Genomic DNA, 15,718 nt, shown 5'->3' on the forward strand with positions numbered 1-15,718 from the left:
GCAGGGCAGGCCAAAGGCAGAGGTGGGAAAGAAGGGGTCTCCTCTGCCTGCACCACCGTGCCCCTCACAGGGTCCGAGGAGTCTGAGAATCCTCCGTGCAAAGCCAGCCTTCCAGGTTGCTAGGAAAGTGTACTTGTCAAGGTGAGAGACTAGGACGTATTTTCTTTCACATTTTGTTAGCTTGATTTATAACTTGCAAATATTTAGACATATGGTACGTGCGCCTCCATCTGTACTCCTGCTCAGCCCCACAAATCTCTGCCACCTTCTGCCCACTCTCAGCACCATGTGTTTACTGAGCCCCCACCCCCCACCCCGCTGAGCCCCAGAGACTCCACGCAGGGAAGGGCACCAATCCCAGCACCCAAACACGGCCATCCACGTGGGGGGCAAGCCTCGAGCTCCTAAAACCGCGAAGAGCCTTGAGGACGTAGGCCTGGTCTGTGGCTCTGTCCCCAGCTCTCCTAGTGAGGTGATTTTCTCGGGGCCTTGGTGTTCCCATTTAGACCAGAAGCCCCTCCAGCTCTCAGGAACTGTGGGACGCAAACTGAGGCAGGGTGAGGGGCACAGAATCAGATCCAAGACCTGGAGAGGCCATGACCTAGAGATGGGTCAGTAAGCCTTACCAGTTAGCATGGTGCGGAACTGAGCGCTCTGCCCAGCAAGGTGCAGGCTGCAGCCCGTTCCCCCTCATTCATTCATTCCGGGAACACAGGAGCCACCTACGCTGTGCCAGGCACTGAGCTGCCAAATCTGCCAGATACGGGAGGATGGATCAAACAAGCAAGCGCACAGAAAACCAAAGCGCAAAGGAAGACTTGGTGAGTGTGCTAAAGAGAGACCCCCTGAGTGTCTCCCATCCTCCCAATCTCCAGCTCTTCTCTCACGATCTTCTCTCACCCTTCTTTCTCCGAGGAGGAAACAGGGGCCCACAGAGGTAAGGGGCTTGGTCAAGACCCTGCCGCTCGGGGCGCGCCCAGAACTTGAGGCTAGCCAGAAGCGAGGTTTCGGGTTCCCGCAGTCTCCGGCCACTGTCGCAAGCTGCCTGGAGCTCGAGAGGCCCCGTCCAACTCCCGGAAGGCTGGAGGGAGGTGAGCGCCAGGGAAAGGCTGGGCCAGAGGACGCGCCGGCCGGGAGGCAGGGAGGGGCCTGGCGGGGGGCGGCCGGGTGGCTCCGGACTCTCGGGTGCGCAGCCTCGGGCGCCCGGAGCGCAAGCGGCTGGGTGCGCGCCAGTGGCAGCCGCGCTCGGGTCGGTCCGCCGCGGTCGGGCTGGGGTCGGGCTCCGAGGCGCCGGCGGGGGGCGAGGCGGGGTGGCAAAGGCGGTGCTGCAGTGCCCGTAGTGGCGGGCTGGGGGAGCTGTGCCCGCCTGTCCCCAAGGCCGGCGCTGAGACCGGGCAGCTGGGTCGCCGCGCCTCGAGCGCGGCCGCGCTGGGCGGCGCGCAGCCAGCCGTGCCTGGAGCCGGCTCCGGCCCTAAGTCCTCCGGGGCGCCCGGCCGGGGAGGCCCCCGGGAGAAGCCCAGTCCCGCGGGCCAGGGCGGCCGCCGCCGCCGCCGTCGCTGCTCTGGCCCGCCCCCGGGGGGGTGTCCCGGGCCGCTGGGCCCGCCCAGGTAACCCCATCCTCGGCCCGCCCCTGGCCCGCCCCCCCGGCCGCCCGCCCGCCCGCCTCCGCCGCCGCCGCCGCCGCCGCCGCCGCCGCCGCCGCATCCCGGCTCTGGGGCGGCGCTGACAGTCTGGTCCGCGCCGGGCAGCGGGCGCAGCAGCGGGCAGGGCTGACGGCAGGCACGGAGGCAGAGCCCCGCCGCGCGCGCCCCGGCCCGCGCCCGGCGCCGCGCCCCAGCCCGCCCGCGGGGCGCCCACCTGCCGCCCCGACGGGAGGCCCCCCGCGGCCGCAGCCGCTGCCCGGGGGCCGGGCGCCCGCGGCGGCACCATGAGTCCCCGCTCGTGCCTGCGTTCGCTGCGCCTCCTGGTCTTCGCTGTCTTCTCGGCCGCCGCGAGCAACTGGCTGTAAGTCGGGCCGGGACCCGGCCGGGCGGGGCGGGGTGGGGCAGGCCCCGGGGGCAGCGGCCGGTGCCAGGCGGCGCGGGGCAGCGGGCGCGGGGGCGCCCGGCAGGTGTCTCGGCCGCGGGGCGCGAGGCTCGCTCGCCCTCTCCGCCGCCGCCGCCACTGCCCGGGCCTCCCTCTGGGCACCCCTCCTGCCCGGGTGCGGCTCCCAGACCAGAGGCGGCACTGGTGGTGGCGGCATCCGCACCCATAGGCGGCCTGGGGCGCCCCAGAGCGCAAGGGGTACGGGCGTGGGGCGGCGGCCGGGGTGGGGCTCCAGGCTGAGAGCGCAGACCAGGCTCGGCAGACAGGTCGCCGAGGAAGCCCATGGTGAGACTCTGGGTCCTAATAGCAGGTTAATCCCGAGAAGTCCAGGAGCGAGCTCCCCGCGCCGAGCTGCGCCGAGCTGCGAGCTGGGCTGGAGGCGTGCAGGGACCTGTTTCTGCTTGGGGGGCGGGAGCCAGGGATAGAAAGCGGGAAGGCCCTGGGACACCCAGCCTCGGAGAGCCTGCGGCTGGAGCTGGCGGGCCCTTTTCTCCCTGGGGCAGAAAGAAACTCCGTCCAGCCCCTGAAGAAGACAACAGCCCACCGCCACTCTGTGTTTCTACCTAAGGAGGGGGGCGGGGGGATGACCACTGGTGACCTGTTTCTCCGTTGCTGGGCCTGGCTCAGGGGGCTCCCTGGGAAGAGACAGAAGGTTCACTGAGGGGTCTTAGGTGGAAAAGGTGGGGATTCTAAAGCGATGAGCTTTGGTGAGTAGATGGATGAACAGGGAACAGCGACGGTGCCCCAGGCCCCAGGCTTAACCCTGGCCCCAACTCCTTCTGCCCAGAGCTCTGCCCCCATCCGCTGTGGGCAGCCAGTGGGGAGCCAGGCTCCAATATTGATCTGAAAAGCATGAGGTGGGAAGGGGGATAGCCAACAGTGTAGCTGAGGTTTCCATGGAGACAGCGGGAGAGGAAAAAATTCCCTCTGCATCAAGACTAAAGAACAAATATCTCCCATGAAATTGCCCCGAGTGTCCAATGGCTGTTGCTATGAGGTCATTGTGGCCAGCCGGGGCCCTGCAGGCTGGAAGGAGTGTGTTTGTTGGGGTCAGAGCCACCCAGGGCTTGGGGGACCGAGGTGATGTGGAATTCTCCCAGCTGTTGGGAGAGCGAGAGCGAGCGACTCCGAGGCAGCCCGAAGTGGCTGCAGAGCTTTTGTTTTTCTTGGAGCCTTAATTTGATTAACACTTCAGGGGCAGTGGGAAAGCATACAGGGACCAGGGCACTATCGCCTCCTCCCGTTGCCACCCACGGGCCAGCCTCCTGAGTGGGGACTAGGTCACAGAGCCGAGGAGGGAAGCCGATTTGGAATGGGGGCTTCTGGGGTCCCTGGAGCCCACCCTTGAAAGCAGGGCTTCAGAGCCAGGGTCTCCGCTTAATGGACTGAGCCACCCAGGTGCCCCAGAGCCAGGGTCTCCAAAGTGACGGTGAGCATCAGGAAGAACAAGCATGGGGGCTGCCCCCCACCCAGCGCCAAAGGCCACGGAAAGGCGGAGAAAGAAGGGGCAGTTCAAGAGTCGGACCCAGGCCTTCAGGGAAAAGAGCAGCAGCCACAGGGAAAAGTCCTTCAAGAACATCTAGTGTTTGAGCTCCTTTTACAGATGAGGAAACTGAGGCCCCAGGCAGGGAAGCTACTTGCCCAAACTCGGAGAACAGAACCCAGGTGCTGATTTGGTTCCCAGGCCCGGACATACCCCTGCCCTGAAGCCGTCCCGAAGCTGAGCCGGTGTGGCCCAGGTGGTATCACCACCCACCCTCAGCCACGTCCAAACCCGAAATCCCAGCCAGGGAGGCAGTCCCAGCTTTGGGTCACACAGACCATGGGGTAATTCCAACAACCCCGGCGAGGGGGGCGGGGTGAGGAGGGGCGAGGAGGGGCAGCCTAGAGGGAGAGGAGAGAGGTTGGCAAACCTGTTCTCTGCAGTGGTGATGGCTCAGGTTCCCACGAAGCAGGTCTTTGGATGACCCAGCTCACTCCTGCTCCACCCCGGGCTCTGAGCCAAGGGTCTCTGCACAGACCAAGACAGAAAGCATAAGGGGTTTCCTGGGACCCCTACCAAACCAGAGAGGTAGTGATGGAGAAGAGAACTCAGCACATTCCAAGACGGGGTCATTGGTCTTGTATTTATCAACCTCCATAATAAGCGTCACAGCCTGGTCTCCAAGGGCCTTGGGCTCTAGAAAGACAGGAATAAAAGCAAAACCCCGAATGGGTGGGACAGTGTGCACGCTCCTGCCACCAGAGGAAGGGTTCAGTGTGAGCTGGAGCAGTCACAGAGGGGACTTGGCCTGAAGGTGGCAGAATCATGACAACAATAGTAATTATTACTGTAATAGCTCCCACTGTATTATCTGAATCTCTGTCCACAGATGTGATGGGATCACAGAGGTCACTGCTCAAAGTCGCCTGGCTAGTAAATGGCAGGAGCACCTTACCCAAAAGCTGTCTTTCAAAGGAAGAGCTCTGGGCAGGCAGGTGTCCGTCCAGGCTGGGTGGCTGGCACTATCTTTTCAAGTGTGAGTCACGGTGAAGGTCTGGTCTCCAGAGGGCGGCTGGCGATGTTCTCAGGGGGGCAGAGCCTGGGTGTCCGTTCCCGTTCCAGTACCTGGAGTGAGGCTTCAGTCCAGGGTGGGCTGGCTGGACGGTTGCAAGAGACAATGCTGTGTGTTGTCTGAGAAGGGCAGGTGGCCTGGGGGGGAGACCAGGTGTCCCGCTGCGTGCAGCTGTTAGGCAGGACAGAGCCTGGGGCTGGGAGGGCGCCACAGCCTGAGGCCTGGGCAAGCCCGGAGAAGCTGGAAGCTGTCGATTCGACTCGTGTCTGGCACCCCAGGCGAGCCGACAGCTTGTGGCAGCTCCCACTACCGAGGGAGGGAGGGATGGATGAAAACAGCCCATCGGTGGAAGGCCTGGCCCCTTCACAGATGGGCTCAGAATGGCCCTGAAAGTTCCCTCTGACACTGGTCGCACTGTGAGTTGAGAGGCCGGGGTTCCTGTCCCTGCTCTGCATCCCAAGCTGGCTGGTTCTGGGTGGGCCTCCTCTGCCCCCTGGGCCACAGTCCTCAGCAGACTGCTCTGAACTCCAAATGCAAGTACTGGGGGAGTCAGGGACTGGATCAGCAAGGGCTTCATTATTGTGGATTTCCTGAAGAAAGGCAGTGGTGCACTGAGCCAGGGCCCTAGCAGAGAGGCCCACTAGATGAGGGTGGGGAGCCCGTTCGCACTCAGAGATAGTCCAACAGAGTGACTGAGAACTAGGTCTCCAAGACAGCCCGCCATTCCATCCCAGGGCTGCCACTGACCGGCTGCCAACGACGGACAAGTTCCTTAACCTCAAGTTTCTCATCTGTATATAAGAGGCACCCACTCTTGGATGGTAGTGAGGCAAGTATGAGCCCATGCATACAACATGCTGGGCACAGTCCAGGCACACTGATGGAAATGGCCAGCACGACTGCTGCTGGAAGCTAAGGGCAGCTGTTGGTGCAATGGGGGAGTCGTGTCCTTGTTTATGGGGATGATAGAGAGAACGAGCCTTCGGCCCACCACTCCCAAGCCCTGGTTACCCCGAGCTGCTCTGTTGGGATCCTGTACTCTCACACAGGTCACTCGAAGAAGATCGTCAGCTGCCACCTCTCTGCTCTTCACCCAGGGCTCCTGCAAGAGCCTCACAGAGCCATGGAGGTCCAGCCTGGCTCACAGGCAAATCCTGGTGGCCAGAGGACTCATGTCTGGGAGCACCCTTCAGGGCGGCTGGGGGAGGCATCTCACCCTCACTGGATCTGACTCCCCACAGGTGTGCATCTCTGATCCAAGCTCCCTTGTGCCTATTTGCCCATCAAGGGGGCCAAAAGGGGTGACCCCCTCAACCGTGAGCAGAATGAGGCCTGGCACTCTGGGTGCAACTCGCTGGGCCAGGTGCGGGCAGAGCCAGCCCCACAGGTGAAGGTGTGGCACATCTCCCCCAGGAAGTGTCCCCTGATCCCCAGCTGTAAAGGACCCCTCCCTCCCTTCTAGATATAAACCCCGCTCCTTGGAGCTCCTCTGCTGACTCTGGGCATCAGATCAATCACTCGCACATCCACAGCCCTTTGTAGTTTACGCCAGGATTTCCCAAACTGCTCCGTTGATATTTTGGACCCGTCCTGTGCGTTGTAGAATGCGCAGCATCCGTGGCCTCCACCTCCTAAATGCCAGTAGCATCTCCCCAAGTGTTCTAGACATAGCCAAATCTCCCTTTGGGGGGCGAGATTACCCCTCATTGAGAATCAGTGGCATACGAAGCACTTTCACACCCGTGACCCTATTAGAACCACGTAACCTCTCCCTTCCCACTTTTGGAAGAAGGGAACTGTGTAATTTTCAGTCTCGCTTCAGAGGCCCAGAGGTGCAGCCACTTCTCCAAGGACATTCTGCAAATCAGAAGCAGGACTTGAACCTGATTTGCTCTCTTATGTCCTGATCTCCTGGTTTTTATCCCCCTGCCTATAGGACAGTCTCGTAACTACAGTCCAGTCGTGTGGCTTAGTACATCTACGAGGCTAGAACCTGAGTGCCAAGTGTGCTCAGGTGCTCAGTCAGTATCTGATGGGTGGAAAGGGAAGGCCTTGTTCACTCCAGAGGGCTGTAAGTCTTTGCCAAACGGCGCCCGATCTCAGAGACCTCACTGTAACCCCCTGAGTCTCAGGTGATGCTCAGCTGGGCCAGAGTGAGTGTCCGGAAGTGTGGCTGTCCGTCTCCCGGCAGATCTGCGGCTCCAGCAGCTCCCCAGAGCCCAGCTCGGCCCTTTCTCCCCCTCAGCCGCCACAGCAGGGCCCGGAGACCAGGCTCTGCCCCAGGGGTTTACTCAGGCGGCAGTCACCACCCAGCTGTCTGCTACGGCTTGACTTTCTTCCCTCAGCCCTGGATTAGCAATTGAGCAACTCAGCAAGCATCTGACAGGACAGTGTTCCCCAAACCTGTTGAAACTCGCCCAACTCGGGCCCTGTGGGTGCATTTGCAAAGCGGAGCATTTACACCAAGCCTCCGTTTCTTGTTCTTCCCTCTGGGAAGAAGGGCTTGTCCGGAGCCAACTGGGCACAGGGTTGGCCAGGGAGTCGCAGATGCGGGTGACAGCTGCCCGCCACCGGCCCCTCCAGTCACACCCACTGCAGACGAGCTTGCAGGAGCCGCTGCCGTTTGCTCAGCAAACTCAGCGGGAAGGCGAAGCCACGACCCCATGGTCACCGTCCAGATGGCCTCAGGAGTTGCCAGGTTTTATCTCCAAGTCCTGAACTGCGTCTTCTGTGGTTCAGCCAAACCCAGGGGAAGGCTCGCTCCCTGCTGTGACCCCACCAGCTCCCCCTTTCCCCATCCAAACCCCTCTCCACCTCCCCCGTCTCCTGGCAAACCTGAAACCAAACTGTGTTCTAAAAGTTCCCCTGACCAAGTCATGAACCCCGCCGTGGAGGGGACCTGGTCTGCGCAGAGAAAGGAGGAAGGTGGGGAGGAAGGGGGGATGTGCTCCAGGAGGGAAGGAACCTCCTAACAGCTAGCAGTGCACAGCATGTGAGGGAACCTCGGAGAGGCCCGTTAGAAGCAGCGGGGAACTTCTGCTGACACCCCAGGGGCCTCCCCTGCTGTGACTCCTGGATGGTCCTTTCAGCCCCTACTTCTCACTCTGTTCACACACGGGACCTATCGTGGCAGGAACTGGGTTCCGGAAACTCATTCTCGAGGGCTGGCGACAGCAGGGTATTCCTCTCGAGTGGGGGTCCTGGCAGTCCTGGCTCTCTGGGGAATGGAGGGCTACGTCACAGCCACCAGAATTTGAAGGGTCCCCAGAGATTACCCGTTCACGCCTTCCCAGGGCACTGAACCTCCAAGCAGGGGCATGCCTGGTAAGCCCCATCCAATCATGTCAAATGCGTGCTTGTCAAGACCTGCTCCACGAGCCCTGCGCTGGGCACTGGGGGCCACATGGCACATCAGTGGCAGAGCTGGAACTCCATCCCAGGTCTCCTGACTGTCTTCTCAGGACTCTCCCTGCAGCCCCGCACCCCAGCCAGTCATCCTCTGTGGGAGGTTATGAGCAACGGGAGCGAGGAAGGAACCAAAGTTGCGCTAGCTGCCGTGTTGGGATAGGGCTGCAGGTCTGGCCATAGGCTCTCGTGGAACGGGGCTTCAGAAGGGATCCACCAAAGCCAAGGAACTCACTAGCAGCCTGGGGCCACCGGAGCATGAACCCCGCTCTAGGAAGCCAGCGCCTGCCCTGGACAGCTCAGCTGGGGTTTGGGCCACCCCTCCTTGCTCCCGCGCCCCGGGCTCCCTCCACCGGGCTAGAGAGGACAGTCCAACCCTTCAGTGGCTACAAAAGTGAGAGAGGCACTTGGAGGACAAGAGTCAGAGGGTCTTTGCAAGGGAGAAGCTCTCCTTCAGCAGAAGAGGCGGCAAGGCAAGGTCAGGAAGTGCCCTCAATTTGACGCCCACTCGCCCCCACAATCATACCTGCCCCATGGAGGGAAGGAAAATTCTTACCTTCCAGTGCAGCGATGGAGCCATCCAGGCTAAGGTCTGAGTGGCCAGCCACCCGCTCCCCAGGAACAAATACTATGAGATGGTTGGTGGGAGGGGGGCTCCCACTCAGGAAGCGGGGGACACGGAGCCCTCAGGAATGAAATGTAGGAGCTGAGCTACCGGGGTGTGGAAAGCAGTGGAGACTGGGAAGTGAAAAGACAAAAACTAGGGTTGCTAAGGCTTCTGAGGATGGAGAGCAAAGGAAGCGAGGGACCCCAGGAGACAGGAGGAGGGGGAATGGTGCCCTAAGGTACAGGAGTGGGGGCCTGGGCTCCAGAAAGGCCACCATTCCCCGCCAAACTGAGGAAAGGCACTTGGCCTGAGCACCAAGGACCCCAGAGTTCTGCCAAGGCCGGGGAGCAGGTGGAGGGAGGCTGCACCCACAACCCCACCACCACTGAGTCTCTGAGGCCGGGCCCCCTCACTGGCTGCTCCTCCAGGAGTTTCAGGCCAGTAGCACCAACCCCTTGGATGGCCCCAGAAGCCATCCAGGCCACCACATGACCACTGAGACGCCTCCCTCCCCAGTATCACTTGCTCCTAAAAGCAGAACAGATGACTTTGCTCACATCCAGAAAAGCCCTGGGGCTGCAGGACTCAGCAATGGAAGTATCAAGCCACCTTCTTCAAATCATTGTCACTCCAAACCATCTTGCCCTGGGTACCCTACGCCATCTTAGGAGCCTGAGCCACCAACCCAGGCTTGAGGGCCAGAATGACCTGTGTTTAAACACTGACCACGCCTGACTGGCTGCATGGCCTTGAACACAGCCCTCCTGGAATCTCATCTGTACAATGGAGAGGGTGGCCAGCCCTGCATGGCTGCAATAAGGATATATTAAAGCATGTGGCTGTTGTTGGAAGAGCACAGGTGACAGGGGACTTAAGTTCCCTCCCTTCCAGTCAATCTCGTCCCGCAAAGGGCTTCCAAGTCCCCCAGGCACACTGAGCCTGCACTGGACCCCACTGTTCCGAGCCTCTTATCCCGGTGTCCCAGCTTCTGATCTCCTAAAGCACCCACCTCGGTCCCACCTCTTGGACACCTGGTCCCCAGAGGACCCATCCAGTTCCGCAGCTGGGATGGAGGCTGAAGTGGTCCACCCTTCCCAGTGGGAGTATGTCCTTCCCCCAGGGTGGTGAGCTCAGGTCTGAAAGAGCTGAGGAAGCCGAGCAAAGATCAATGAACAGGACTGGTCTGTGGTCCAGCAGAGGGCCCAGCTCAAGGGACTGAGAGGGGGCTTCGAGGTGCCAGTGACGATGATGATGATGACGGTAAACATTTTAATGACTACAGTGATGATCAGTATAACACAAGAATGTTGCCAACAGGGGAGCAGTGGCTACTATGTGAACATTTAATCCGTTTAAGTCTCCTGAGGTGAGAACTATTATTCTCCCCATTCTACAGATGAAGACACTGAGGCTCAGAGATGCTCACTAACTTGCCTCCGGGAACACAGAGCTGGGACTCTGACCCAGTCTGCTATCTCGCTCGCGCGCGCACAGTGTGCCACCCTGTGGGCCATGAGAAAAAATAGTCTCCAGGACAGGGCCTCAGGATCCAGAGACCATGGGTGCAGAAACCCCTGAAGGCCCGAGAACAGTTGAGGGGTGTGATGATGACCCAGGGAACCAGGCACTGGCCACCCCCGGAGAGAACGTGGTCCTGGGTGGGATCCGTGGCGCGCCTGCCTTCACGCGGCCGTGCCTCCCCAGGCAGGTCACCGTGCGGCAGGCACTCCGGCTCCTTCCGGCTCCTCCTCCCGCCTGCTTGGCCTCCTTCCTCCCTGGTGTCCCAGGCACTGCCACTCCTGAGGAGGCTCTAAATGTGGCCCAGGCAGGCAGGGAGGCCAGAGGGAGGGGGCAGAGAGGCCTGGGCTGGCGTCCCAGCCCCCACCTGGATACCCGCGGGGCCAGGACCATGACACTGATCTGCTTGGCCTCCCAAACGCTCCAGCTATTTCCCATCCCCTCTCCTCTTGACGCGCAGAGTAAGAGCCGGAGAGGAGTCGCAGAGGTGCGGATTTTCCTCTAGGAATTTGTATATTTTTTTTTAAAAAAGCAAGCAAACCTGGAAAAGCTTGGGACAAGCCCAGCTAATTTTAGTTTCTAATGAAAACAGCAGGTGGCCGAGAGGATCTGATCTCCCTGGCAGGGCCAGGGCCCTCCAGCCTTGCAGGCTTCGGCACGGGCCCGGCAGGGAGGGCCTCCTGGGAGGGGCCTGCGGGACCTGCAGCCCCCGGTGGAGAAGATGGGGGCACGAGCCGGCTGGCAGCGGCGGCCGGGGCAGCCCAGGCTGCTGGGGTAACCTGATCGATGACGGGGCTGCGGCTGGAATCCCGGGTGGCTGGGGCAGCAGGTGGCAAATTGCTAAGCCTGTACTCAGCAGTGGCAGGAAGGAGCCTAAATTGGGGCAAGGCGACCAGAACGAAGAAGGAGCAGAGATGATCGAGGCCCTCTGTGGGCCTGGCCAGCCCGACCCCGCGGCAGCCAGCGCTGATCACTCCTGGGCCCTCTGTTGGGCCCAGCCCAGCTCCAGGGTCATCAAGTGGCACACACGTCCCTGGGGAAAAGGCTGAGCCACCTTGGGGTGCAGGGAGGGGATTCCTGAGGCCCCCAGAACAAGCTGGGGTTGAGCCCTTAACAGCCTCCAAGCCCTCAAAGGCAAAGGCAGCCCCCATTTTACTCCCTCGCCCCGGCTCTTCCCTACCCTGACAACTCTGCCAGGAGGTGTGCAGAGGGGGACAGAGCCATCCATCATGCTGTAGGCATTTATTGAGCACCTTCTATGTGCCACACCCTGTGCCAGGCCCTGAGGAGGCCACGGGCTGGACGTGACACTGAGGGTAGTGTCAGCCCCCACAGCTGTCAGACAAGGCAGATCCACAACCAGGGTTCAAGAGACACAGAGTTCCCAGTTACTCACTCACTGGCTGTGTGACTTTGGGCGAGCCAATCTACCTCTCTGGGCCTCAATTTGCTCCTCTGTAAAATGAGGCCGGGCACCCAACCAGACACCAGAACAAGCAGGCTGTGCAGCGAAGGGCCTGTAACGCCCAGGGTCTCAACTCTCTCCACCCCGTTCCCAGCTGCATGTCCAGCCCTGGCCGCCAGCCCTTCCCAGGCAAGACTCCGGGATCCGGAGAATGGAGGTGGGGTGGAGCTGTGTGTCCTGCACGGAAGGGGACAGCTGTTGAGCCAGATGAAGGCAGGGGCTGGGGGTGGCACTGGGGCCAGCCGTGGGGGCAGGCACGCTCCTCAGTGGAAGAGGGTTCTCAGCTTCTTCCTGGAAGCTGTCCCGGTGACTCACGGCCATGGCCGCCCAGCAGCTCGCCCCTAAACCCTGTTATTTCAGGCTGCCTCCCCTCACTGAGTCTGAGCCTCAGGGAGAGGGGTGGGCGTCTCCCCTGGTCCACTTTATTTCTCATTCAATGCAGGGGGCCCCGAGGCCTTTGAGGCTTGGATACCTCCATCCCCATCTGTAGAAGAGGGACTGTCACTCTGATAGAGGAAAAGGCCACACAGACCCACCAGTTTATTGTCCCCACGAGGAGCCAGGCTCTGGGTAGGCAGGGACTTGTCCAAGGTCACTCTGTGGGCTGGTGGCTCAGCCAGGCCTCCCCAGCCAGCTTTAGCTACTCAGAGAAACCCTGCCCTTGAACACCTCCCTTCTCCAGGAGCCTGGAGCATATACAGCCTGACCTGACCCGTCAGCTGGATGCAGAGGGAACAGGGACCAGCTCTGTGCCCCCATGTCATTCAGGGAATAGGGGACCCCACCCTTATTCAAGAGGCCAGGCCTGGGTCTGAGCAGGAAAGGATCCAACTTGAGGCCCAACTCCTTGTCCCCTCACGCGCGGCCTCCCAAACACGGACCTGGCCCATGGCCAGTAGCTGGGCTCTTGGCGCCCCCTGCAGGCCAAGAACACCAGGTGGGACTAGCTCTTCAGGGGTCCCCCTTTCCTCAGCTGGCCCAGGCAAGGGGGGCACCCAGACAGGGCTGAGGAGCCAAGCGTGTCCCCTCCCCTTCCAGATGCACCCTCCCCCTGCCCCTCAACCATCTTCCCACCCTTGGCTCCCCTGCCCCGACACTGCCAGTCTCTGCATCCCCAAGGCAGGACCTGGCAGAGAAGACAGGGAGGTCCCCCAGGAAGCAAGGAAGGTGGGGACAGGGAGGGAAGGTTGGACTGCCTCAGCCCAAGACCACCCACCCTCTTCTCGCCCACGCCGCCAGGGAAGTGGGGGGGGCCTCACGGTTACAGCACACCTACCGTGTGCCGGGCTACGAGCCAGCAGCACCAACCACATCAAGTCACCTTCAGTTCTCACAGCAGCCCTCTGGGATAGGAACCATTGTCTCCATTTCTAGATAAAGAAAGCCATACTTAAGCCCCACAACTGAGGGGGTGGGGCCGATGCCGCCGTGAGGAGGAAAGGGAGTCCCAGAACCGATCTCCCTGAGGCATAGAAGGAAGTATCACCCATGGTTAGCCAAGAGCTTCCCCTGAAGTGCCCCTCAGTGCCAGCAGGGCTGCACAGCTGCTCGTGGGAACGTGTGCAAAGCCCAGATACCCACCCAGCCCCACCTGGAGTGAGGTCCTGGCACCTGCACTCCCCACAAACCTCACACGTTTCGACGCACAGTCAGATTTGAGAACCATCCCTCAGTCCAAACCAGTGCCTGACAAACAGAATCCACCTGCTGTTCACACACCTCTGGGGAAAGCAGCCATGGACTCCACCTTGACCAGTATCCTTAGGTTGAACGAACCTGGCTCCCAGCAGCTCCTGCCTCCTGAGGTCGCTTCTAGCCTTTGAGCCACTTAAAACAACATTGTGTCTACCAAAGGCTCTGAAGTCAGGCAAAACCGGGTTCGAGTCCCGGCTCCACCTCCTACCAACTGGATGACTTTGCACACAAGGCAGACTACTTAACCTGTCTGTGCCTCAGTTTCCTCCTCTGTAAACGAGGGTCCATTGGCTTTGCTGGGAGGATACATGCAATAATGTAAGTGAAGGGCTTAGCCTGGTCCTAAGCTGCATGAAAGCTAACTATGCTTATTGCCATCCTCATAAGTGTCCCATATTTAATAGGGCTTTCTGTGTACTTCTCTGCTCACCATTCATTCCTTTACTCCATTCAGCAAACAGATGGCAAGGTCCTGTCTCACTGCCTCAGACCCCTGGTCAGCCCATCTTTCACACACAGGCCCCTCTTTTTCTCTGACAACAGTTCCTTGACTTAGAACCAGTGGTAACTTCCCCACATTAAAGATGAGAAAATTGAGTCCCTGAGAGTGGTGGCCTTCCCCTTTGATCCTTCTTTGCACAAGAAATTTGTGCAGCTTCCTCACATCCAAGCACCTCCACCTCTATGCCCAGAAAGCTCCCCCACAGCAGGGTGACTGGCCAAGTCCTGGTGGGGGGCTGGCTCACTAGAGAGTCAGGGGCAGCAGGATAATTGCTCTCTTTGTTTCAAGCCCCTGTTGTGTGACTGAGGCTGAGGGTAGCTCCAGGGACTGAGTTTCCTCCTGGGAGGTGGTGGGAAGGACCCTTTCCCTCGCTGTGCTCACCTGTAGAATGGACCAGACTGCCTGTCAGGGAACATTCTGGAAGTCTGAAATTCTCTGTACTCTGCTGCTCCTCCAAGAACCAGGAAGGCAGCCCCTGCCAGCCTCACCCCGGGAGGGGAGCAGATCACGTTCCGCTGAACAGGTGGGAAGTGGAGGCAGGGAAAGGGAGAGGAGGCCTTCAGAGACACCACTCAGCTCTCTTCCCAGCATTCAGCTCCCACTTGTGCACCTACTGGGTTCACTTGGCCCTGGCCAAGGATGCTAGAGGGGAGCGGGGACAGGCTGAGGGGCAGTGGTTAGAACACAGTCATGGGCTCTGAACTAGATCTGCCTTTACAAGCCAGGTGGCCCTGAGCCAGTCACTTCACCTATCTGAAACATACCTGGCACTCAGTAGGTGTTCAGGTAAGGCGCATCTCTTTCCCTTGGGAGGGACCACTTCTTCCTGACCCGGCCTTTCCCTAGCTCTGCTCCCTTCCTGGTGAGCATTCTTGTGTCTTGCTTCCAGCTCCCTTGCCTCCTGGCCCCGATCACAGTGTCTGTCCTTAGATGAGGCAGAGCCTGGCTGGGCCCCTCAACTTGCCATGGAGGAGGACAGGCAGGAGGAAGGCCCACAGGGCTTTGAAGGGGTTTGAGGTTCAGCTCTGGCACTTGCTATCTGTGTCACCTCGGTCATGTCACCCACTTAGCCTTCACTTTAGAATCCATAAAATAGGCATAATAATTACCACTTCATAGTCCATAAAATAGGCGTGATAATTACCACCTCGTAGATGGGAGGCAAGGATGCAGCAGGAGGTAGTGGCCGCCACCGTGCACAGCACGTAGTGGGTGTTCAATGAACAGTAGTGCTCTCTCCTCTCCCCCCCTGAAATGGACACTTTAGAGCCCCTTCTCCACAGAGGCCTGTCCCAGAGCTCTCTGACATAAATGATGTAGCTTGTGATCCCCACCATAACCCTATGAGACGGAACCAGCATTGTTGGCCCATCTTCAGGCCATAAAAACTCAAGGGGCTGAGGGACGAGCATGGCATACTTTGCTTTTAAGCCCTCCTCCCCTGCCACCATCCAGGCGCTGACCATCCCAAGTCCCCCAGCCGCAGCGCTGGACGCTGCTCTCCATCTGGCACCCGGGGTGTGGCTGGCAGTGAGGGTCTTGCCTTGTAGCCAGAAAAGCCAGAACCTGGGCTTAGTTCACTGGGGTCCTGGCCTGGTGTTGGGGGGGGGGGGAGGAAGTGGAGGGAAGAGACATCAGGGCAGTGTTTCTAGCATCCCAGCTAGAGGGACCTGAAGGGGTCAGAGCCCAGGGGCCAGGTCTGGGGTAACATCGGGGTACAGATGCTGGTGCAGGGGCCACCCTGGGCCAGAAGGGGTCCCATGGGGGCTCTGTCAGTGTCCCTCTCAGTGCTTGGCCTGCTATGGCTGGGGCAGAAGCCTTCTTATGTAAGACTGCACTTCTCCCTCTGGTCCCAAAAGCCAGGCAAGAGGGCCTGTCACTGGATT

At 60.3% G+C, this 15,718-nt stretch overlaps 1 protein-coding gene across 3 annotated transcripts in view; it reads left to right on the forward strand.

Annotated features, from left to right (window-relative positions):
* Positions 1–951: 951 nt before the first annotated feature.
* Positions 952–15,718, forward strand: part of WNT4 (Wnt family member 4) — a 29,553-nt gene continuing 14,786 nt past the window's right edge. For 2 of the 3 annotated variants that reach the window (XM_039234053.1, XM_039234062.1), the window contains exon 1: positions 1,906–2,004. In XM_039234053.1, the coding sequence (XP_039089984.1) occupies positions 1,928–2,004 (77 nt within the window). In that variant the 5' untranslated portion in view covers positions 1,906–1,927. Of the gene's footprint in view, positions 1,092–1,905; positions 2,005–15,718 lie in introns of those variants that run through there. The other variant, XM_039234068.1, reaches the window with a different exon arrangement.

Source organism: Hyaena hyaena, unplaced genomic scaffold, assembly GCF_003009895.1.
Source record: "Hyaena hyaena isolate Hyena2069 unplaced genomic scaffold, ASM300989v1 scaffold_3, whole genome shotgun sequence".
Taxonomy (NCBI): domain Eukaryota; kingdom Metazoa; phylum Chordata; class Mammalia; order Carnivora; family Hyaenidae; genus Hyaena; species Hyaena hyaena.